Source organism: Nyctereutes procyonoides, unplaced genomic scaffold (assembly GCF_905146905.1).
Source record: "Nyctereutes procyonoides isolate TBG_1078 unplaced genomic scaffold, NYPRO_anot_genome, whole genome shotgun sequence".
In the NCBI taxonomy this organism is placed as follows: domain Eukaryota; kingdom Metazoa; phylum Chordata; class Mammalia; order Carnivora; family Canidae; genus Nyctereutes; species Nyctereutes procyonoides.
In genome coordinates this window covers 12,410,602-12,433,838 of record NW_026575040.1, presented here as the reverse complement: position 1 = coordinate 12,433,838, position 23,237 = coordinate 12,410,602, and the positions used below count along the sequence as shown (strand labels likewise).

The window sequence follows — 23,237 nt, the reverse complement described above, 5'->3', positions numbered from 1 at the left end:
CATGAGAGGCACAGACCCAGAGGCAGAGACCTAGGCAGAGGGAGAAGCAGGCTCCCTGCAAGGAGCCTGATGTGGGGACCCAGTCCCAGGACCCCCAGATCACAACCTGAGCCAAAGGCAGACGCTCAACCACTGAACCATCCAGGTGCCCGAATTTAACATCGTTTCAGAGAAATATGATTAAATAGATTAGACAAATAATGAGAGTAGCTTGCATTTGGATCTTCTTTTTATATAGCTGATTGGTTAATTTTCTTTTATCATAGAATCCTGGGTGTTGATTGCCAAGGATTCTGATTTTTCATTAAATCTAAGCCAGTTGTCTGCAGAAAGTCTTAAATTGAATATTCCTTCAGTCACTAGCATATTTGAGTTATATATTCTGTTGACCTTCATAACATCATCCCATTTATTTTTCAAATTTTTGTGATTGTGGTTAGAAATCTTTGATAACTATATTGATGCTTTTCCTTTTTAGACCAAATTGTCCAGTTAAAATCTAAAATTAGATAAGGGAAATATTTATTTTTATGTTATCCAGTTTATATATAACTGTTAACTTCTGAATGTTATTTGAGTATTAGCCAAAACATTGCCAATCTTAACATCAGCAGTAATATGCTTCTTACTTTTCAGCAACCCTTATAGTAACCATTTAAACATTTAGTACATACATATGAAGACTCCAGTGTGGTAGCTAAATAAACTATACGTACTATGTATAGATGATCAGTTTCAAAGACCTAAAAGTAGTGATCTCTTATTTTTATCATCATTCAGTATTGCTTTTACTTTGATTTTGAAGGTGCTCATTATAAATAGTCCTGTTGTTTCTCATGGCACAGTATAAATTATATAAGCATAGGAAATTGAGCTGATTAGATATGTAACCTATACAATGTCTTGGAGTTTACTTTTTAAATAAATATTAGGTATTTCTTGACCTATGCAATGTATGTGCTTAATATGACCACTTTCTAATTACACTGTTTGAATTCTGAATAAATAGTACTTATGCATTTAAAGGAAAACATGAAAAAGGTAATTACCAACATCCATTCATTTGTTTATGCGTTCATTGGACCATGAATTTCTTAATTTAATCACCTAACAACTCATGAAATATAAGTACTATTATCTCCATTTTATAGATGAGAAAACATAAGTGCCAAGAGGTTAACTCCTCTAAGCTCTCGTGGCCAGCATGTGACAAAGCTACTTTTGAACCCAGGTAGTCTAGTTTTTGAGCTTATACTCTTAATCATTATTTTATTTTAAAATTAATTTTACTTTTGTGCACAGAGGACCCCTAAACGCACAATTTTGAGTTATGTTTACTCTAATGAAAAAGTGGGAAAAAAACTATGATCAAAATCTAAGTGAGGTTAGTAGTGCCTCTTATGCTTCCAGCTTTCCTAGGGTAGAGGCTGGGCCTGAAGTTCATTCTTCCTATTTATCCCTACTGTCCTACTTTCCCCAAGGTGAGTGTTGCTCCTGGTATCATTATGGAGCCTCATGACAAAATTTACCTTAACTTTCTGAGTATGTTTATTTTGGTACCATTTGATCAACATTTGTTTTGACTGAGTTTTCAATTAGACCATGCCTTCTATAAATTAACTACTTTCTTGGAACCAGGAAGTTTTGTTTTATAAGGGTCTTGACAGTACTGGTCAGTTACAACATGGTACGGTATTTAGGTAGAAGTTTAGAGGAATTTGTACACCGTGTGCATTATTTCAGTTTCATTCTTTTTGTAATTCACTGATTTATTAAATCTGAGTTGAAAAATGTTAGAAAATTGCTATGAATATAGTCAACCTTTGATTATCTTTGTCCATGTAAATAAATAATAGTTTATATAAGCTTAAGATGATTTGTATTTTGTGTTGTTTCTAAACAAATATGTTTCCATATGAGTGGAGCTAATTATTTAGGTATTTGAAAAAAAGATCTGAAGCCATACTGGTGAGAAAGAGATTAATTATCCTGTTTCCATATCTAACTTTTACCTTTTATATGGTCTGTGGCCCTATAGGAAGTGGTTGAGTGATTTAGTTTACAAAGTTTGCCTTTGAGAATAATGAGTTGGTTAGCAGTCTGAGAAAAACTTAAAAAAAAAAAAAAAGAAAAAGCTATAGCAAAAGCATCAGCAAATGAGTTGATAAGTGAAATATCAATGATACTGAAACTGATTTGCATAGAAGAGCCTTTCCTTGCCTGGCCCTAATCTTGTGTACAATTAAAAGTTGACTGTCATGTTTGATTGCAAAAAAGCATATTTTAAGCACTCAGCTTAATCACTAACCAATTGAATGCCCTTATAGGACTGAATGCTCTTATAAGGAGGAATTCTTTCTCATTCTAATTTATCATCTAATTTTATTATCATCTGCTACTATTTTAACTTCCAAAGCAGTATTTAGATTAAAATAAATTTTTATTTGATTTTCATAAGGTATGTGAATGGCCACGCAAAAAAACATTATGAAGATGCACAAGTACCCTTAACTAATCATAAGAAATCAGAAAAGCAAGATAAACCTCAGCACACAGTGTGTATGGATTGCAGTAGCTACAGTACATACTGGTAAGTATTAATATGTTCTGGAAATAATATTCCTTACTCAGTGTGTGCGAGTGTTTTCTCATTTTCCTCACTCTTTCCCCTCCCCCATCAATCTCTAAACCAGTTGCTACAGCCATTACCTCCTTTTAGTTTTGTTAAGATGCATAGGGGATTGGAGTCATCAGGAATGCCTGTTCTTATTCATTCAGATTTTACTCTGCATTGTTCCCTTCAACTTCTGGGCCTCCGTTTCTTTCCCACCCTTCTCTTCCATGTCCATCCTGATAAGCTTCAGGGCAATGAAAAGTATTTCTTTGTGGTTGTTTTTTTATAATTTGTTTTCTTTTTCTTTTTTTGTTTTTAATTGAAGAATAAATAATAAGATACAAACTCATGTTCAAAACAAAAACCTAAGCCCATGTTTTTACTGTCCAGCTAACATTTTGTTATGTAATCTTGAAAATACAACTTTTTGGTTTAAAAACTTGTTTTGACAATCTCCCCTCTAAGTACAGATCCATTCTCTTCTACTCTGTAGATAAATGTTAAGAATTTCGTGTGTAGTCTTTCAGGCTTTTTTTTTTTTTTTTAAGCATCACATCTTTTAAAAAGAGATCAGAGGCCCTGTTCTCTCTTTGTAATATAGTATGCGTGTCTATTTCATATAAATGACAATGAAATAAGTATGGATTTTTTATAACTACTTAGAACTAGGTTATTTAGGTTACAGTAATGTTAAACAATTCATGTCCATTTGGTATGCTTAGATTAGGGTTTTGTTCTGTTTTGTTTTGTTTTTTTGCAGTTTTGCCTTTAGTGTGAAGCAAAATTTTTTCCTTGACTAGTAAATGATGAAGAATTCTTTACTTGCTTTAATTAGTTTACTCTCAATTCAAAAGGTTTTTGGCATTGAAGGGAAAAAAGGCCATTTGAAAGATCCCTTTGGAGATCTTTTTTGGTTATCCAACCCTTAAATGTCACTTGAAAGCAGTAAGGGGCAAGGATGGGGATTTAAAGTCTATCACTTTTGATTTACACTCTACTGAGTTTTGTGCTAATCTTTTCTACATCGTTCTTAGTTGATTATTGTATTGTAGAAAAACATCCATCAAAAGGAAGAAAGAGTGTGTTCCCATCTTTAAAATTTTTATAGGTTTAACACTACTAAATTGCAACTGTTGAATGAAATATCTTAAGGTTTACTCATTCACACCATTATTATTTTGGTGGAAGATGTCCAGACCTGGAAGAGAGAGAAGCTAAAGGTAGATAAAAATTTTAGTAAAAATGAAAGTCTTCCCAAGATTTTCACACATAGGCTAGTGCTCAGTTTATTGTCATCTGCTCTTGTAAAATGCTCCTTCCTGTGAAAGGTAAGCATTAGCCAGACTATTAAAGTGTTCTCAATAGGTTTACCTCCTTTCCCTCAAGAAACATATATAGTAGAACAACATAGCTACCTAATTAATAGGCCATGTTTCTTTAAAACTTAGTTTTATTTTTTTATTTCTATTTTATTATTTTATTTATTTGTTTTTTTTATTTCTATTTTATAAAGATTTTATTTATTTGAGAGAGAGAAAGAGCATGAGCAGAGGGGAGGAGCAGAGGGAGAAGCAGACTCCCTGCTGAGCAGGGAGCCCAACGTGGGGCTCCATCCCAGGACTCTAAGATCATGACCTGAGCTGAAGACAGATACTTAACAGACGGAGCCACCCAGGCACCCCTAAGACTGACTTTTGAGAGCAGAAATTAAGTTCATTTTTTTAGGTATAATTTCACAATCATTGTTCTAAGTCATGTCAACCTGTACATACCAGATGTTGAAAACATTCTTGATTTTCAGTTAGCAATGTATGTGAAATGATAAATAGGGAAGTTTGGAAATACAGTTAAATCTCTGTGTGTTGTAACAAGTTTGCAGTGGGTTTTCTTGCAATTGATAAGATTATGAGGAAACAGTAACTCTTTGAGGAAATTTTTTAAAAAAGATTTCATTTGGGGATCCCTGGGTGGCTCAGCGGTTTGGCGCCTGCCTTTGGCCGGGGGCGGTATCCTGGAGTCCCGGGATCAAGTCCCACGTCGGGCTCCTGGCATGGAGCCTGCTTCTCCCTCCTCCTGTCTCTGCCCCTCTCTCTCTCTCTATGTCTATCATAAATAAATAAATAAATAAACAAAAAAACAAATAAATAAATAAATAAATAAATAAATAAATGAATGAATGATTTCATTTATTTATTCATGAGAGACACAGAGAGAGGCAGAGACATAGGCAAAGGGAGAAGCAAGCTTCCCTCAGAGAGCCTGATGAGGTACTCGATCCCAGGACCTTGGGGTCACACCCTGAGCCAAAGGCAGACACTCAACCACTGAGCCACCCAGGTGGCTCTTTGAGGAAATTTAAACAATTATCTTAATGGAGTAGAATAGGTCTCTTTAAAAATATAGGGGTACATACTTCAATGTCCTTATTTATAAAAATATACTTTATGCATTTTGGAGGAATATTTTTATTAACTAGAATTGGAATTTGATTTGTTTCATGTTGGTATAATATGCTAAAGTACATGTGGTTTCATGGCTAAATTGGAATTAAATGGCAGATCTTGAACCTTGGGGAATATACACAATGGCAGAGGCTTTTTGGCCAACTGCCAGTCTTTTGTGTGAAGTTACACAGCACTTCAAGTATGTGGATCCTCAGAGCTTCTGAAATGCAGGAAGGGAACTGCAGCTGGTCACATTACTGTATCATTTGTATGTTTAAGAACAAAATGCCAGGGAATCACCCCATAGCATTATCCTGATGCCTTAAAAGAAATCTGTGACAGTAACAAACTGATAAAGCTGTAGTCTAACATTTTCCTCACATCTTAGCATAATTAAGGAAAAAATGGGAAAGGATTTCTTTTTTCTGTGTGAATCTGTGTGTGTTATTTTCTAGTACACTGCAGTAATTTCACTTCAGTTTATCAAGTTTCCTTGTATATAAGTTTCTTGTGGTTATACTCAGTTTGCTTCAGAGGTAAAATTGGTGCATTAGTTTAAATCTATTTGATTGTTAATTATTATGCTTGTAATTGAAATCTTTTGACTTTAGCTAATGTTAAAGCTCCTTTTCCACCTGCTCTCTGCTCTAAAGAAGTTGAAACATGCTCTGAGGTTTATAGTTTTTTATCCTTGTTTCCCCTTCCCAAGAATCCCTGCCCTGTCCTATCTAAGCACATCCTTTGTAAAGTTACCATTGAACTCTCCCCACTCTCCCCGCCTCCCATCTTCAATTGTAGCTGAATGTAATCTCTCCTGAACTCATAGTTTTTGGGATACTTGTAATTTCCTGCTGTAGGTTAGGTTATTTGTAAATGTCAGTGGGGACTGACTGCAGGAACCATATGTCAGATAATACCTTCCATAGTACTCAGCATCTGGTGCAGAGTAGGCAATATATTGTATTGTCGGAAAGATTGTATTTTGTTTTATATCTTCCAAAAATGGGGAAGGTTACACAAATCCAAAATACTGTGTCCTCTGATCATCTTGGAGGACTAAAGAGCCACAGAACATCTTTCTCAAAAAAGACTTAAATTGTGGCACGTGTGAACTATTTAATTTACCTCCCAAGAGGGACACTGTGCTGCAGAGCAGTTCCCTTTATTTCTTACAAAAACCAGACATCCAGAAGAAAGCACATATTGACCAAACAGAACAACATAAAATGGGAGGGAAAGCAACTCCAAAAGTTGTTATTTTAATTTGATATAAACCTCCTCCTTTAGGAGATAAATCAGCTAAACTGAGCTTAGAGATAGTGAAGATTTCTGTAAAAGTGAAAATCTCCCCAAGATGTTCACATAAAGGCTAGTGTTCACTTTTATTATTTATTAAATAATATTTCCTTTCTTTCCACCCCAGCTTCTCTCTCCAGTCAGTAAAAATGGAATTGTATGTGGTATACATTATTGTATCAGAAGGAAACTGTGATTAAAATTAGGAACTTCTATTTGATGTCTTATATAGATAGACATTTGGAATTAATACTTTTAAAATGCTGGTAACTTTTGACATCTGACAGTCTTGTCAACTCTGATCCTTATCGATAGTAACTGAATTTCTTTTTTTAAAAATATTTTATTTATTTATTCATCAGAGACACATAGAGAGGCAGAGATACAGGCAGAGGGAGAAGCAGGCTCTCTGCAAGGAGCCTGATGTGGGACTCCATCCTGGATTACAGGATCATGCCCTGAGCCAAAGGCACTCAACCGCTGTGAGCCACCCAGGGTCCTAGTAACCGAATTTCTAAGAATACAAAAATATGAAAGGAATATTAAAGTTAAAATAAAGGGATCCCTGGGTGGTGCAGCGGTTTAGCGCCTGCCTTTGGCCCAGGGCGCGATCCTAGAGACCCGGGATCGAATCCCACGTCGGGCTCTGGGTGCATGGAGCCTGCTTCTCCCTCTGCCTGTGTCTTTGCCTCTCTCTCTCTCTCTGTGTGTGTGTGTGACTATCATAAATAAATAAAAAAAAGTTAAAATAAAAATATAAAACTAAACTACTAAGCAGGGTAATGTTTTAAGGCAGTCTTTCAAAGAAATATGAAATGTGAATCAGTTGGTCTAGAAAAAGACTTGTATTTCAGATTTTTAAAAAATGATATATTTATTTTGGGGGGTAGGGGAGGGAAACGGAGGAGGAGAAACTCAAGCAGACGAGCCCCACATGGGGCTTGCTTGGTCCCTCAACCCTGAGATGACAACCTGAGCTGAAACTGAGAGTTGGATGCTTAACTGACTACACCACAAAGCACCCTGTATTTCAGATTTTAGACACCTGTAACAAATACCAGTTTAAACTAATAAAAGTTAAAATAAAATAAAAATAATAAAAATAAAGCTCTTATATTTGGACTTAAAACCAAATCATTTTCAAAGGAAGTTATGATTAAATATTAAAAAGGGGGAAAAAGTAAAAAAAAAAAAACAAGTGTGTCTGGGTGGCTTATTGGGTTAAGAATGGAACTCTTGCTTTCAGCTTAGGTTATGATCTCAGGGTTGTGAGTTTGAGCCCTATGTTAGGCTCTGTGCTGGGGGTGGAGCCTGCCTAAGATTCTCTGTGTACCACAACCCCCCCTTGCTTGTACATGTGCACATATGCTTTCTTTCTCTCCCTCTCAAAAAAAAAAAAAAAAAGAAAATCTTTTGACTGTCTTTATAAACAATTTGAGTACAAATTTTGGGTGTTGTAAAGATTAGAGAACAGGAAGAGTTTGTTTATTTAAAAACAGTATTTTTGAAGTTTAAAAAGAACTTTTTCAATAGAGGTGGTCTGAAAACATAAAAGACTCTTCCGTAATAAGCTACTATTTGCTTTTAACAAAGGATTTAGGTTTTCTCTGCAGGTGTTCTTCTAATTTTCCAAAATTGGCTTATTTGATGGCAATACATCAGAGTTTTTTTTTTATTTTATTTTATTTATGATAGTCACACAGAGAGGGAGAGAGAGGCAGAGACACAGGCAGAGGGAGAAGCAGGCTCCATGCACCGGGAGCCTGACGTGGGATTCGATCCCGGGTCTCCAGGATCGCGCCCTGTGCCAAAGGCAGGCGCCAAACCGCTGCGCCACCCAGGGATCCCACATCAGAGTTTAATAAAAGAATTTAAGATTAAGCTTGCTATGTAAGAGTTCTTTTGGATTTTAATTTCTTAGTTTGAAAAGATGAAGTCATTAGAATACAAGCTTTTTTACTCCCTGTAATCATATCTTTTATTTTATTTTTTAAAAGGATTTTATTTATTTATTCATGAAAGATACAGAGAGAGAGAGAGAGGCAGAGACACAGGCAGAGGGAGAAGCAAGCTCTGTGCAGGGAGCCCGATGTGGGATTCGATCCCAGGACTCCAGGGTCATGCCCTGGGCCAAAGGCAGATGCTCAACCACTGAGCCACCCAGGGATCCCCAATCATATCTTTTATAATAAAACCAGGGCTCAAATTTTCCTCCTGATGTCACAGTATTATGCAAGGGAACAAAAAGGAATTTAAAACTTATTGACAGATCCGATGTTGCCCTTTTTGAGGGGTACTTTTTGCCTAGAAGTTTTCATTTTGTTTTGAGGGGATTTTTGACATTAGTATTATGTACAACTTACTGTTTAAAGATTACTTTGTGGCCAGTAGGTTAAAGGACTTGTTTCTTCACTGTTGCATAAAAAAAATCAGATTGATTTTTATGATGATTGCTTCTTGTTTCAGATAGATGGCAAATGGTTTGGGTTTTTTCATTTCCTAAAGAATGTTATATGGACCTTTATAACTTTAAAGTTAAGGAAGAGAGTTTGCTGTTTTGGGTTTGTGTGCTATATAAAATATGGTAGTAGTTGAGCAATTAAAAATTGGCTAGTGGGATTCAGGGATTTAATGTTTTAATTTAATTAATGTAAGTTTAAGTCACTACATATGGCTGATAGCTATTGGATGATGCAGCCCTAAACTATTAAAATTTAACATTAAGTGTTGTAATGTTATGAAACTTTTCAAAATCTTTAGACAAAGATCTGATAGAAACTCCAAAAAGAAAAGTCAGTTTCACTAGTTGTTGCAAATAATTAAAACTTAAAGCAAATATAACCCAATGAGATGTATCAAAAAGAAAACTTACATAATTACTGAGTTAATTTCACCTGAAATCTGTTGACATATTCATGATTGATATCAACATATCATAAACCCAAGATTATTATGTCATTATAAGAAAAAATATATAAGTAGCCATTAAAAAAACCCACTAATAACACTGAAATAAAAGGAAACTATTAAGATATCATAGTTTTCCAAAAACTAAAGAAAAAGGAAAGTAAGCATTATGCACTAAAGCCATTTCCATTAATTCAGAAACAAGACAGAAATACCTTTTATAATCATTTACATGATTGACTATTATTGAATATTGTTTTGGCAGTTCTAATAAGATAGTAAGTAAATGAGATAATTGGTATAAATATTGGAAAAGAAGAAAAAAAATTGTTTTCAAATTATCTAATAGAATGCCCAGAAAGTTCAAGGAAACTTTAGTAGAAAACAACTGGAATTAATAAATTTTGAAATGGTGATATGTGATAAATACAAATACTAACAGCTTTCTCTGTATTAGCAGTCATCAGCCAAAAATGGAAATGACGAAAGAAACAAACAAAAAAAACCATTTAAAATGATAAAAACTATAAACTATGTGTAAGAATAAATGTATTAAAGAAGACACAAAGCAAAGCTGTAGATGCTTTGTGAAGAAAATTTGGTATTAAAAACACTCCTTCCTTCCCCCTTTTTTACCTTCAAAAATTTTTTTAAAGATTTATTTAATTTGAGAGAGAGGATGATAGAAAGCACACACGTGCAGGAGGAGGGGCAGAGAGATGGGGGAAAGAGAATTTTAAGCAGACTCCTTGCTGATTTCGGCGCCTGATGGGGGGCTTGATCTCACCACTCTGAGATCATGACCTAAGTTGAAATCAAGAGTCAGGACACTTAACTGACTCCCTAGGCGCCCCTTACCTTCACAATTTTTACTTGAGTCTAATTTTTGTGCAAGCCCTCAAACAAAATGGGAACAGCATCTGAAAAACTCAGAATAGCAGATGTATTGCTCTTATTCAGTAAATAAATATTCATTGAGAACCTACTCTGTGCTGGGAACCTAGTTTTTAGTGCCATCAGTCTCCAAAATAATGCACTTGAGGGGATGGAAAGAAAATACAGAACTTCTATTTAAAGTTCTTTTTAATTAAAAAAAATTTTTTTAAGATTTTATTTATTTACTCATGAGAGACACACACAGAGAGAAGTAGAGACACAGGCAGAGGGAGAAGCAGGTTCCATGCAGGGAGCCTGATGTGGGACTCGATCCAGGATCCTGGGATCATGCCCTGAGCCAAAGGCAGACGCCCAACTGCTGAGCCACCCAGGCGTCCCTAAAGGTTTTTTTTAAAAAATATATTTACTTTTATTTGAGAGTGAGATGGTGAGAGCACAAGCAGGGGAGGGTCAGAGGGAGAGAGACCAGCAGACTCCCTTCTGAGTGGGGAGCCCGATGGGGTGTTCTATCCCAGGACCCCTTAGATCATGACTTGAGCCAAAATCAAGAATCAGTTGTTTAACCAACTGAACCACCCAGGCACCCCTAAAAGTTTTTATTTAAAAAAAAAAGGCTTTGACCAATAATATACCTGCTGCCAGTGGTCTTTAGGTAAATTGGTTAAAAGGATTCTGTGAACAGAATGTCTGCAAACAGAGCTTCACTTATTGAGTCCTCACCTTTGTTCATTTTATACTGTATTGCAGTCGGCCTAGTTACATGGATTTACTTAGTTTGTCCAAGTCAACCCTCATCAAATGGATAAACTATTTAAAAGACTTTTACCAGGGGTGCCTGGGTAGCTCAGTGGTTGAGCATCTGCCTTTGGCTCTGGGCATGATCCTGGAGTCCCAGGATAGAGTCCTGCATTGGGCTCCCTGCATGGAGCCTGCTTCTCCCTCTGCCTGTGTCTCTGCCTTTCTCTCTGTGTGTCTCATGAATAAATAAATAAAATCTTAAAAAAAAAAAAGATTTTTACCAAATGTGGGGCCTGGCTAGCTCAGTTGGTGGAGCATGTGATTCTTGGTCTTGGGTTGTGAATTTGAATCCCATGTTGAGTGTGAAGCCTACTTACAAAAATTAAAAAGGGGCGCCTGGGTGCCTCAGTTAAGCATCTGACTCTTGATCTCAACTGTGAGGTCTTGATTTCAGGATCATGAGTTTGAGCTCCGTGTTGGACTCCACACTGAGGGTGAACCTTACTTAAAAACAATTTTTTTTTTAAATAAGAGATTTTTACCAAACAAGCCCTGTAAGATAATAAGATCACAAATACTGGTGAACAAGAAAAGAGCAGCTTTTCTTTAGGAAAAGGCTTTCCTAAAACACATGACAAGGTAAAAATACTATCTATGCTGAGTGAATTGAGTCAATCAGAGAAAGACAATTATATGGTTTCGCTCATATGTGGAAAATAAGAAATAGTGAAAGGGACCATAAGGGAAGGGAGGAAACTGAGGAAAAAATTAGAGAGGAAGACAAACCACAAGACACTCCTGACTCTGCAAAACAAAGGGTTGCAGAAGGGGGAGGTGGGTGGGAGGATAGGGAATTAAGGAGGGCACTTGATGGGATGAACACTGGGTGTTATATGTTGGTAAGTTGAATTTAAATAAACATGTAAAAGGGGGAAACATGTAAAGGGAAAAGTTAAGCAGACACTTATAAATACTTTTAAAATTTCAAGAAAATATTGGGTATCTAATAAAAACAGACTAATCAGATTTAATAAGTTGGACAGAAGGCTTAAGCTACAAGAAGTATGAATTGATATCTATTATCATTAATGTCAAATCTCACCCTATGTATATATTGTACTTTGAGATATTTGTTTAATCATAGTGTGAAGATATCACGAATAGGAGGACATTTTCAAATAGTTACTTCACCTCTACTTTTTAAGATGTCCCTTTTTATTTTTTTAAGATTTTATTTATTTATTCATAGAGATGCAGAGAGAGAGAGGGGCAGAGACACAGGCAGAGGGAGAAGCAGGCTCCACGCAGAGAGCCTGACGCGGGACTCGATCTAGGGTCTCCAGGATCACGCCCTTTGCTGCAGGCGGTGCTAAACCACTGCGATACCAGGGCTGCCCGATGTCCCTTTTTAAATACTATATACACATTAATTTAGATTTCCTTATATATGAAATCTTATATAGAAACATGTATGAATATATTGGGAGTGGTGGATGCTCAGTTCTGTGGTTTACTTTTTAACCTGATTAGGTGCCTCATGAAACTAATTTGAAGATGATTTCTTCTTCTTCTTTTTTTTAAGATTTTATTTATTTGTTTGACAGCACAAGCAGGGGGAGCAGCAGAGGGAGAGGGAGAAGTAGGCTCCCTCCTGAGCAGGGAACCTGAGCTAGGGTTCCATCCTGACCTGAATAGACGAAGGCAGACGCTAAACTGACTGAGCTACCCAGGTGCCATGAAGATTTCTTCTTAATAGAATAGTGTTTTGCATTTTAGAATTAGAGGGAGCATGTAGAACAGGGGAAAAAATAGGAAAGCAACAAGTGTTTCTAAAGTTATAATTTTTTAAAAGATTTTATTTATTCATGAGAGAGAGAGAGAGAGAGAGAGAGAGAGAGAGAGAGAGGCAGAGACATAGCAGAGGGAGAAACAGGGACTCCATTCTGGGACACCCCCAGGATCACACCCTGAGCCCAAGGTCAACCTTGGTCAACCTTGGCTCAACCATTGAGCCACCCAGATGTCCCCTAAAGTTAGAATTTAAAAAAACCCATATTAAATTTTAGGATAAGAAAGTGATTAAGTCATGCTGTCTGTTTTCACTTTTGGAGAATGGGAAAGCAAGCACAGATGGGGATGACCAAGTGAGGAATTTTTTTTTTTTTTTAAGATTTTATTTATTTGAGAGAGAGTGTGTGCAGGCATACGAGCTCCAGCAGGGGGAAGAGCAGCAGGAGAGGGAGAGGATCCCAAGTCAATTCCATCCTGAGGGTGGAGCCCTACACAGGGCTTCATCTCACCTTGATCTCACCATCCTGAGATCACTATACCAACGGAAACCAAGAGTCAGTTGCTTAATCAGCTGAGCCATGCAGGTGCTCCCAAGTGAGGGATATTTTTGCCATTAAACAAGTGAATGTGCTACATGGAAAATATTGAGGGGAGGGATAAAGGAGTTTGGTGTATATGGGATGAAAGCTTAAAGCTAAATGTAAAGCAGGTGATACTGAAGTGAAGGGGAAGAATGGGAGGGAAAGGTGAGAGAGAAGAAAATATAGGTAAGGCTAATTTTGTGGAACCATCAAATATTATACCAATTTGCTATAGACATCTGTGGATTTCAAAGCCACCGTATAAGGGGATAGGGTGAGGGAGATCACACCAAAGGAGATAACCAAGGTATAGAACAAAATGTTGGTTGAAATGGAGGAGATAAAAGATGGATTTGAGGGAAATTATTATTATTTTAAAGATTTTATTCATTCATTCATCAGAGACACAGAGCGAGAGGCAGAGACACAGTCAGAGGGAGAAGCAGGCTCCACTCAAGGAGCCTGACACGGGACTCGATCCCGGGACTACAGAATCACGCCCTGGGTCGAAGGCAGGTGCCAAACTGGTGAGCCACCCAGGGATCCCTGAGGGAAATTAAAGACAGTAAGGTAGAAAGGATTAGACATGATTAAATGTTAGAAATTAGAAATAAATGAGAACTTAAAGGTATGCAGATAAGGAATCAATGTAATCAAGAAATTGGATAATTTTGTTATTTTTTAGAATAAGCAAAATGTGAAGTAAAACTGTGATTTTACCCATTTTTTTACCTCCCTAATTATATAAGTAGTATAAATAACTTGTATTTCTTATGAAAATTTACCTGCTCCTTTAGGTATGTTCTTTCAGTGCAAGGTAGTAAAATCAGTTTTTCTCTTAACATCGTTGTGCATGTAATTCCATACTGTATGCTTAATTTCTTTATTAACTATTGGCCTTAAAGTAATTTAAAATTATGATCATTTTTGGCTCAAGGAATTTGGATTTAAGACCAATCTTCACATGGCCAAATGACAGCATAATTTGTCTCAAGGTGTTAGAAGTAAAGAAAGATACCAAACTCCCTCCTACCTTGTTTTTTTTTATATCCTGTTTCTTTGTCTAACATCACTAATATGTTGTGTGGTATGATTTCTAAGTGGGTTTTTTTTTTGTCTTTAATGTTCAAATTACTTACGTTTTCTTGAACAGTTGTTTGTTTTATCCAAATACAAAAGTGAACCTTTTCCTTATCTGATAAGTAGTGTATTAGAAGTAGAGGCCATCTTTACTTTGGAGAATCATCTAAAATCACAAAATAAAAACTTCCTTAAGTGTAAATTTAATAGCCTAAAAAAATTGGTCATATAATATAGGTAGTTCTTGACTTTGTTTGTTAGATGCATCAAGTTCTATGTGTATGAGATGCTAAACCCTGGACTACTCTCCTAGTGAAGTATTAATCAGGTTATCTGAACTCTGAACAGCTTCCTCCTATCACAGTATCTTAGTGACAGCAGTATAGAAAGAAGTAAAAGAAGAATACAACTTTTTATAATATTACTTCAACTACATTTTGGGAACCAGGTATATTTTCACCTTATAACATTTAACCATATTTTATAACATTTGTTTCAAAATGAGAAATGCATTCCAAGTTTCAGAGACCCACCAATCTACAAGCTTTTGAAACCCAACCTACAAGTTAAGTACTTTTTTGTAGTAATCTTTTTGAAGGGAAAGAGTGACTATATTTTTTTCTTCAAGTATTTGAGGGTAAGTATAATTCTTACTAATTGGCTTCAACACAGTTGTAAACCAGGGAGAGATTTTTAGAATTTGTTCACTTTAAGTCTTTCTGTTTACCGTGGGACTTTTTAATACCAGTATTAGTGGGATAGTTTCCACTTTGAAAGCAATGTCTCAGCTAAGATTAAGGCAACCAGACATTTAAATTCTCATTTATATCCTACTTTTAGTACTTATTTTCTTTTGACCTCTTGGTCAGGGAGGAAGAAGAAATAAAAGGAATTGTGGGCAGGTAGAGAAGCCCTTGCTGTGAGGCAGCTCTTGGTTACACAAAGGAAGGAAACTAACATTTATAGATCTCTACCACATGCCAGGCAGTCGTAGAAGTTTGGCCTGTAGAAGTAGGTACTTTCCTTTTAACGTCGTCATCATCATCATCAAATAATACTTGCATAGTGTGGTAAATTCAGAAAGCATGTAAGTTATAATCATAGAAATAAGTGTCCTGAGAGGAAGACAAACCAGAGTCCTCCTGACTCTGGGAAACAAAGGGTTGCAGAAAGGGAGGTAGGTGGGGGGACGGGTAACTGGGTGATGGGCATTAAGGAGGACATGTGATATAATGAGCACTGGATGTTATATGTTGGCACATTGATTTAAATTTTTTTAAAAAGTGTCCTTCTTAGTGACTGTAAGAGAACCTAAAATTGGCTCTTGAGAAAAAGGACAGTTGTGGAAACATTAAAAAGTGTTTTTAAACCAATGAAAATTAACCCAAACAAAACAAAATTGATTTCTTATAGTTCAATAAAGTTAAATTTGTTACCCCTTTGTGATATTGGGTAGTATTATAAAATATTAGAGCAGGTAATGTCCTAGATACCCTTGAGATTGCCAGTACTATCCAATAAATAATATACGTCATACATGTAATTTATTTTATTTTTATTTATTTATTTTTTTTAAATTTTATTTATTTATGATAGTCACACAGAGAGAGAGAGAGAGAGGCAGAGACACAGGCAGAGGGAGAAGCAGGCTCCATGCACCGGGAGCCCGACATGGGATTCGATCCCGGGTCTCCAGGATCGCGCCCTGGGCCAAAGGCAGGCGCCAAACCGCTGCGCCAGCCAGGGATCCCCGTCATACATGTAATTTAAAACTTTCTAATAGTCACATTAAAAAAGCAAAAAGAAAAAGGTGAATTAGTTGTATATTATCATGTCAACATGTAATCAACATAAAATTATTAGAGACTGTGTTTTATTTTACATAAAACCTTCCAAATCCAGTGTGTATTTTCCAATGAATGAAACACAAAAAAATCCTATTTTAAAAGTTTGTATATGTATTGGCAAAACAGACTCATCTTTTTAGAACAACTGATTTGACTCTGAAGCAAAAACATATGGGTTTCAAAACTACATCTAAGTAAATCTAACTCTTGTAACAATTCAGTGTTATCAATATTGAATTCAAAGAGGCACTATATAAACTGAAAGTCGACTCTAAATGTATCCATATCAACAATATGCTCTTCAAGTTTTCTCATAGATTTTATAGCCAATTTATAAAATGCTTTTATAATTAGAATTGTCTGCATATTTATTCATGTTGAAAATGTGTAAAATAATTATTGATTGTATTATAAAAATTTAAAATTTTAATGTGTTCTTGTACCTGTCTAGCCAGGTCACAAGCCTTTTTTCTCCTTGGATGTTTAAATTCAGCTCATTCATGTGCCCTGTGATATAGGAGAAAAATGTAAATCATACTGTGATGTTTTCTATTTGTTGAATACTGGCAAGTGTTCTTTCATTTCAAGAAAATCTTAAATTAGAGGGGTGCCTGGCTGGCTCATTTGGTGGAATGTGCAACTTTATTTATTTAAAAGATTTCATTTATTTGTTTGACAGAGAGCAAGCATGCACAAGCAGGGGGAGTGACAGGCAGAGGGAAAGGGAGAAAGCAGGCTCCTTGCTGGGGACTCGAGGACCCTGGGATATTTACCTGAGCTGAAGGCAGACAGTTAAACAACTGAGCCACCCAGGTGACTCATAGTGTGCAACTCTTGGTCTTGGGGTTGTGAGTTCAAGCCCCATATTGGATGTAGAGATTACTTAAAAATACAATTAAAAAAAACACCCCAAAAAAACAAAAGAAAAAAAGAGGTGTGCCTGGGTGGCTCAGTTTTTTGAATAGCCAACTCTTGATTTTGGCTCATGATTTCGGCTTAGGTCATGACTTTAGGGTCCTGGGATCCAGTCCTGTGTCAGGCTTCGTGCTCAGAAGGGATTCTTTCTCCCTCTCTCCTGACCCGTGTGTGTGTGTGTGTGTGTGTGTGTGTGTGTGTGCACTTTCTCTCTAAAATAAAAAAAAAAAATAAAAAAATAAAAAAATAAAAAAATAAATAAATAAATCTTTAGAAAGAAAGAAAGATCTTAAGTTAGAGTTAATGGTACAATACATCTTTATAAAACTCTTCCATGATTCACACTGAAGCAGTGAACATTGGCAAAGAACTTTTCTAACAATGTTAAAGATCATTTAATTCATAGCATTTGTACATGTATACTGAACAATTTTATTTTAAATTTATTTATTTATTTATTTATTTATTTATTTATTTATTTATTTATTTATGAATATTTATTTATTCATGAAAGACACAGAGAGAGAGAGAGGCAGAGACACAGGCAGAAGGAGAAGCAGGCTCCATGCCGGAGCCTGAAGTGGGACTAGATTTCGGGTCTCCAGGATCCTGCCCTGGGCCGAAGGTGGCGCTAAACCGCTGAGTCACCAGGGCTGCCCTTATTTTATTTTTTAAAAAGATTTTATTTATTTATTCATGAAGACACACAGAGAGAGGCAGAGACACAGGCAGAGGGAGAAGCAGGCTCCATGCCGGGATATCCCTGGTCTCCAGGATCACGCCCTGGGCCAAAGACAGGTGCTAAACTGCTGAGCCACCCAGGAATCCCCTATACTGAACAATTTTAATAACTAAATCCATGATACAGTCTATTTCAGAACACAGATATTTTCAATATACATCTCACAGTGGAATAAATACAATTTTTTTTTTACTTAAGTATATCTTTAGAGTAAAATATTCAGTAGAGGGATATATACACAAGAGGAAGCAAAGACCTAGGCAACAATTAGAAGACTCTAGAGTTAAATGTGAAGTTAAACAGTTGTCAGGATTAAATTATTAACTTAGTTTCTAACAGTTACTTTCAAACAATTTTTTTCAAAAAAATTGATTTCTGAATTTTTAGAGTTAAGAAAATGAATACTAACTATACAATATAGGAAGAAATATTTAGTAAGGAAAATCTAGTAAATCCAGATTTTAGACCTCATAAAGCTGGTACATTGTCTTTTTAACATTTTTTTTTAAATGATTTTATTTATTCATGAGGCGCAGAGGGAGAAGCAGGCTCTCCAGAGGGAGCCCATTGTGGGACTCTCTCCCAGGATCCTGGGATCATCATGAAGCCAAAGGCAGATAGATGCTCAGCCACTGGTGCCCCTGGCTGGCCCACTGTCTGTCTTGAGTGAAACTTTTTCCTGTCTAACTGAAAGTGACAGATGTAAAAGATTAAAGAATATAGTATCTACAACTTGAGATTGATAAGATGAAGACATTTCTTTGTAAATTTAGAAGTATTGAGACAAAACATACCCAGAATGTTAATTGGTCAGTATCTCTTGTGAAACTCATTTAAAGCTAAAAATAAAAGTACTTGCAATTTTTCAAATGCTGAATTGATTGATCTTTAATATTGTTACAAAAGTCTTTTATTCACTGACACTCACTTGGTGAGTCATTTTAAGATCTTTCATGTTTTGTAAAATATCCTTTTGAATCTTTTCCTCAAATTTTAAAACCTAATTCCCGTAACTGAAATGATAATTAGATTTTTTAATCTCTTCATCTAAAAATGGTTTTCTTTCTTGAGCAAGAATCCAGGCCATTTTGTAGTTGGTCAAAATGATAAGCTCAGATCCTTTAATAATCACCAAGCCTCCCCCCCGCTTTTTGTTATATGTTTAATTGTAATTTTATAAGCTGCTTTATTTTTTGACTGTTGAGAGGCAACTTCTTATGAAATGAATATGCCTTTGTTGAAGATGACTCTTACTGAGTGGGGAAAAATTAGAGAGGAAGACAAACTGTGTGAGAGACTCCTAACTCTGGGAAACAAACAAAGGATCCCAGAAGAAGAGAAGGGTGGGGGGATGGGGTGACTGGGTGTGGGCACTAAGGAGGGCACTTGATGGGATGAGCACTGGGTGTTATACTATATGTTGGCAAATTGAATTTAAGTTAAATGACTATTAATATTGTCTACTTTAAAATTTTTAAACTTCTTTTATACAACTTACTCATTTTTCTCTGCCATGGCAAATTGTAATTGCCATCCTGTGTAAAATTTGTGATGTACCTTCTCTGCTTGATAATGCCTCATTAGTGTGCCTTCATTTGAAAGTTAAATTTTTTTCATTCTCAATTTTTAAGCTAGAAAAATAATTTGCATTATAATTAAAATAAGCATTGCAGCTTAACTACCAATTACTATTTACATAGATATCACTATTACTCTGCTGTCTGCATAAAATGTTCAAATAAACAGGTTGCAGTGCTACACTGTTGCATAGAAAAATAACAACTGGGCAGCCGGGGTGGCTCAGCAGTTTAGCGCCGCCTTCAGCCCAGGGCCTGATCCTGGAGACCCTGGATTGAGTCCCACATCGGGCTCCCTGCATGGAGCCTGCTTCTCCCTCTGCCTGTGTCTCTGCCTCTCTCTCTGTGTCTCTCATGAATAAATAAATAAAATCTTTAAAAAAGAAAAAAAGAAAAATAACCCATTCTGTTGACATAAACTAGATTGGTGATATACTTACATATAAATACTAGAAATGACACATGTACCCATCATGTGCCCTTCAGTACATCTTAGGTGATGTAATAATGAAAGTGAAATATAGTTTTGCCCAAACCATAAAATTGCGTTTAATGGAAGAGTATTTTTTTACTGCTTTAGTTGTTAAGTGAAATTTTGTATCAATTAGAATTTTTTTAAAATTAAAATTCAGTTTTTAAATTGAATCAGCCAAATAAATAAATAAATAAATAAATAAATAAATAAATAAATAAATAAATTGAATCAGCCACATTAGCACAGCTCTAGAGTCTAGAACTTAACGTTTTTTTTTTTTTTTTTAATTATTTGAGAGATCACAAGCAGGGGGGAGGAGTAGAGGGAGAAGCTGACTCCTGGTGAGCAGGAAGCCTGATTGGGGCTCCATCTCAGGACCCTGGGATCATGACCTGAACTGAAGGCAGACCCTTAATCGAGGTGCCCGGCAACTTATTTTTTTGTTTTTTATTATTTTTTTAAGATTTTATTTATTTATTCATGAGAGACACAGAGAGAGAGAGGCAGAGACCAGGCAGAGGGAGAAGCTCCCTGGGAGGAGCCCAATGAGGGAAAGGGATCACACCCTGAGCCAAAGGTAAATGCCCAATCACTGAGCCACTCCCAGCAACTTATTTATTTTAATGGTGCAAGTTCAGGGAGATGAAGCAACTAGATCCAGTTAAGCCAGATTAGAGAACAGAGCAAAACCATAAATAAATCTATTTTTCAATATAGGAAAAATATTACTTTAACAAATGTTATTTTATATCCTAGGCTAACTAAATCCATATCACACGAAAAAGAGTTAATTAATTTATTTTTAAATTTTTTTAGAGAGAGCAGGGAGGCGGGGCAAAGAATCTTAAGCAGGCTCCATACCCAGTGCCGAGCCTGAGGAGCAGCTTGATCTTACAACCCTGAGCTGAAATCAAGAGTCAGATATTTAACTGAATGAGCCACCCAGGTGCCCCCAAAAAGAATTATTTTCATAAGAAAAAAACCATTTGCTTAATTTAATTGGAAACAATTTGTTTAAACAAAGCGACAGATTTCTTATGGAGGTTCAGGGGTTTGCTTTTCAATTAGATATTATGGCACATTGTAAATACCTGAAAGGTGATCTAAATTTGCTCTTAAAAAAATAAACGATAAAACAAATTTACTCTTAGACTTCATTCCCCAGATGAACACTAGCACTTAATACTGTTTTTGCTTTGAATACTGAGTATTGTTTTATCTGTAATACATGCATAAATTTATGTAAACATAAGATGAAAATGTTGAGGAATTAGAGTAGCAGCTCAATTTTTACTCTTCAGTGAATGTTTAAGCTTCATGGAGGAACCAGGTGCCTTAAGTCTAAATTTACAGAATAGACCTTACTCTCTCAACATACTGAAAAGCAAGGAATTAAACCTTTTCACTAATTTAATTTTTTATGTATTTATCATAAAACTGATAAAGAATTATTCTTCTGCCATTGCTGGTACTTTGATCTTAAAAAAAAAAGTTCAGGACATTAAAAAGGTAGCTTTTGCTATTTGTGCAAATGTCAGGAAACTTGGAGAATACCTTAGGGACTCTTGTTAAACAGCATAGGCACTCAGTTAATGGGGGAAGGGTGTTAAATAATTACATCTATATAACTGCTTTAGTTAAAGTTTCCGGAAGCATTCACTTGAAATTTTACCTTCTGTGAATAAAAGACCTTGGGAGACATGCTTTTCTGTGTAATCTTTTTTTTTTTTCATTACTTCCCCCTATTTTATTTCTCATGTTTTAATAGACTGATTTCAGATACGTAAGAAATGTTTTTTGGATTCTGCTAGAGATGACCTAATTATTACTAATTGCTATGCATTCAAAGTTTCATTTGCTCAGAATGGCAGCGTTACTGTCATTATTCTTTGGTAGTTATAATAAGTAGTTTTATACAAAGCTGCTATTCAAAAGAATATATTGATACTAGCTTGTAAGTTGTTTTTGTTAAAATTGGCCTTATTCCAGGAAAAAATTGAATGCTAATGTACAAGGTGAAGTTTATTATGTGTGAGTCCTTATATTTGCTTATTGACTTGCTAAAACGCACGTGCACACAAAATACCAGCTTTAAAGAACACCTTCAGTATCTTTCTTTAAAGAGTTATCAGTTTCCTAAAAGATGTAGCCACTGTTTTATACTTTTGTTTTCTAGCACCTCAGAATGAAGATTATTATTCTTACCCATTTGAATCCAGTTTATTCTTTTTTTTTAAAATAAATTTTATTTATTTTTTATTTTTTTTAAACTTTTATTTATTTATGATAGTCACACAGAGAGAGAGAGAGAGAGAGAGAGAGAGAGAGAGAGAGAGAGAGAGAGGGGCAGAGGGAGAAGCAGGCTCCATGCACCGGGAGCCCGACGTGGGATTCGATCCCGGGTCTCCAGGATCGTGCCCTGGGCCAAAGGCAGGCGCCAAACCGCTGCGCCACCCAGGGATCCCGAATCCAGTTTATTCTAATTAAATTACTCTAAATGTATAGTTTTATTTTTAGTTAGGTTTTTTTTTCTCCTTAAATTTAACTGTTCCTATAGGTTAATTACCTTTTCCCTAATCTTAGCTAAATCTCTCCTCCCCCCAAATTCCCTATTATTTTGAGCTGGGAAGTATCACCTGAAAGCTTTAGGCTTAATGCTACATAAATCGATTTGGTGCTTTTTATTTTCCATTGTATTGTGCAGCACTAAAAAGAATGTAACACATGTAGCTGCTTATTTTGTTTTTTTGAAGGAGGAATTGAAGAGCTTTTGAGTAAAAATGTGAAAAGAAGCTAGTGTTCATTGCCTACGTGGCTTTTTAAAAAGGCTCTTAAAAAACATTCCATTGTGGATTCCGAGTCCTCTTTAAACTTAACCGCCGACAGTAACTGCATGCAGAGCCATGTGATCAACTTGGCAGCAGCCAGGCCTTTTAGTGATTTCATTACTGTGGTTTCCTCAAGTCTTTGCACACATTGATTAATATTTTTCTTGCAGTTATCGCTGTGATGATTTTGTGGTTAATGACACCAAGCTGGGACTGGTACAGAAAGTCAGAGAACACTTACAGAACTTGGAAAAGTAAGTAGTAGGCCTTGGGAAAGGAAGGGTATACAATGGGGTTGAGGGCTCTTCGCAAATTTTTGAGTGGGAGTTTTGTTAATGAGTTCCATAACTTCATCATGTTTTTAGTGTGATTGAAATGTTAATAAAGTAAACTTTGGATATCTGAAACTGTGCCCATAGTTAATGGTCATAGCTTAGCATTCATTTCATTTAATATTTATCATAAATCATAGCCAAGAGTCTGAGAGCTTTTTTTTAGTTACTAC

At 35.8% G+C, this 23,237-nt stretch overlaps 1 protein-coding gene across 5 annotated transcripts in view; it reads left to right on the top strand.

Annotated features, from left to right (window-relative positions):
* The window catches only part of USP3 (ubiquitin specific peptidase 3), a 112,847-nt gene that overhangs the window by 33,700 nt on the left and 55,910 nt on the right, over positions 1-23,237 (top strand). For all 5 annotated transcript variants that reach the window (XM_055319593.1, XM_055319592.1, XM_055319594.1 and 2 more), the window contains 2 exons: positions 2,459-2,590; positions 22,903-22,986. In XM_055319593.1, the coding sequence (XP_055175568.1) occupies positions 2,459-2,590; positions 22,903-22,986 (216 nt within the window). The remainder of the gene's footprint in view (positions 1-2,458; positions 2,591-22,902; positions 22,987-23,237) is intronic.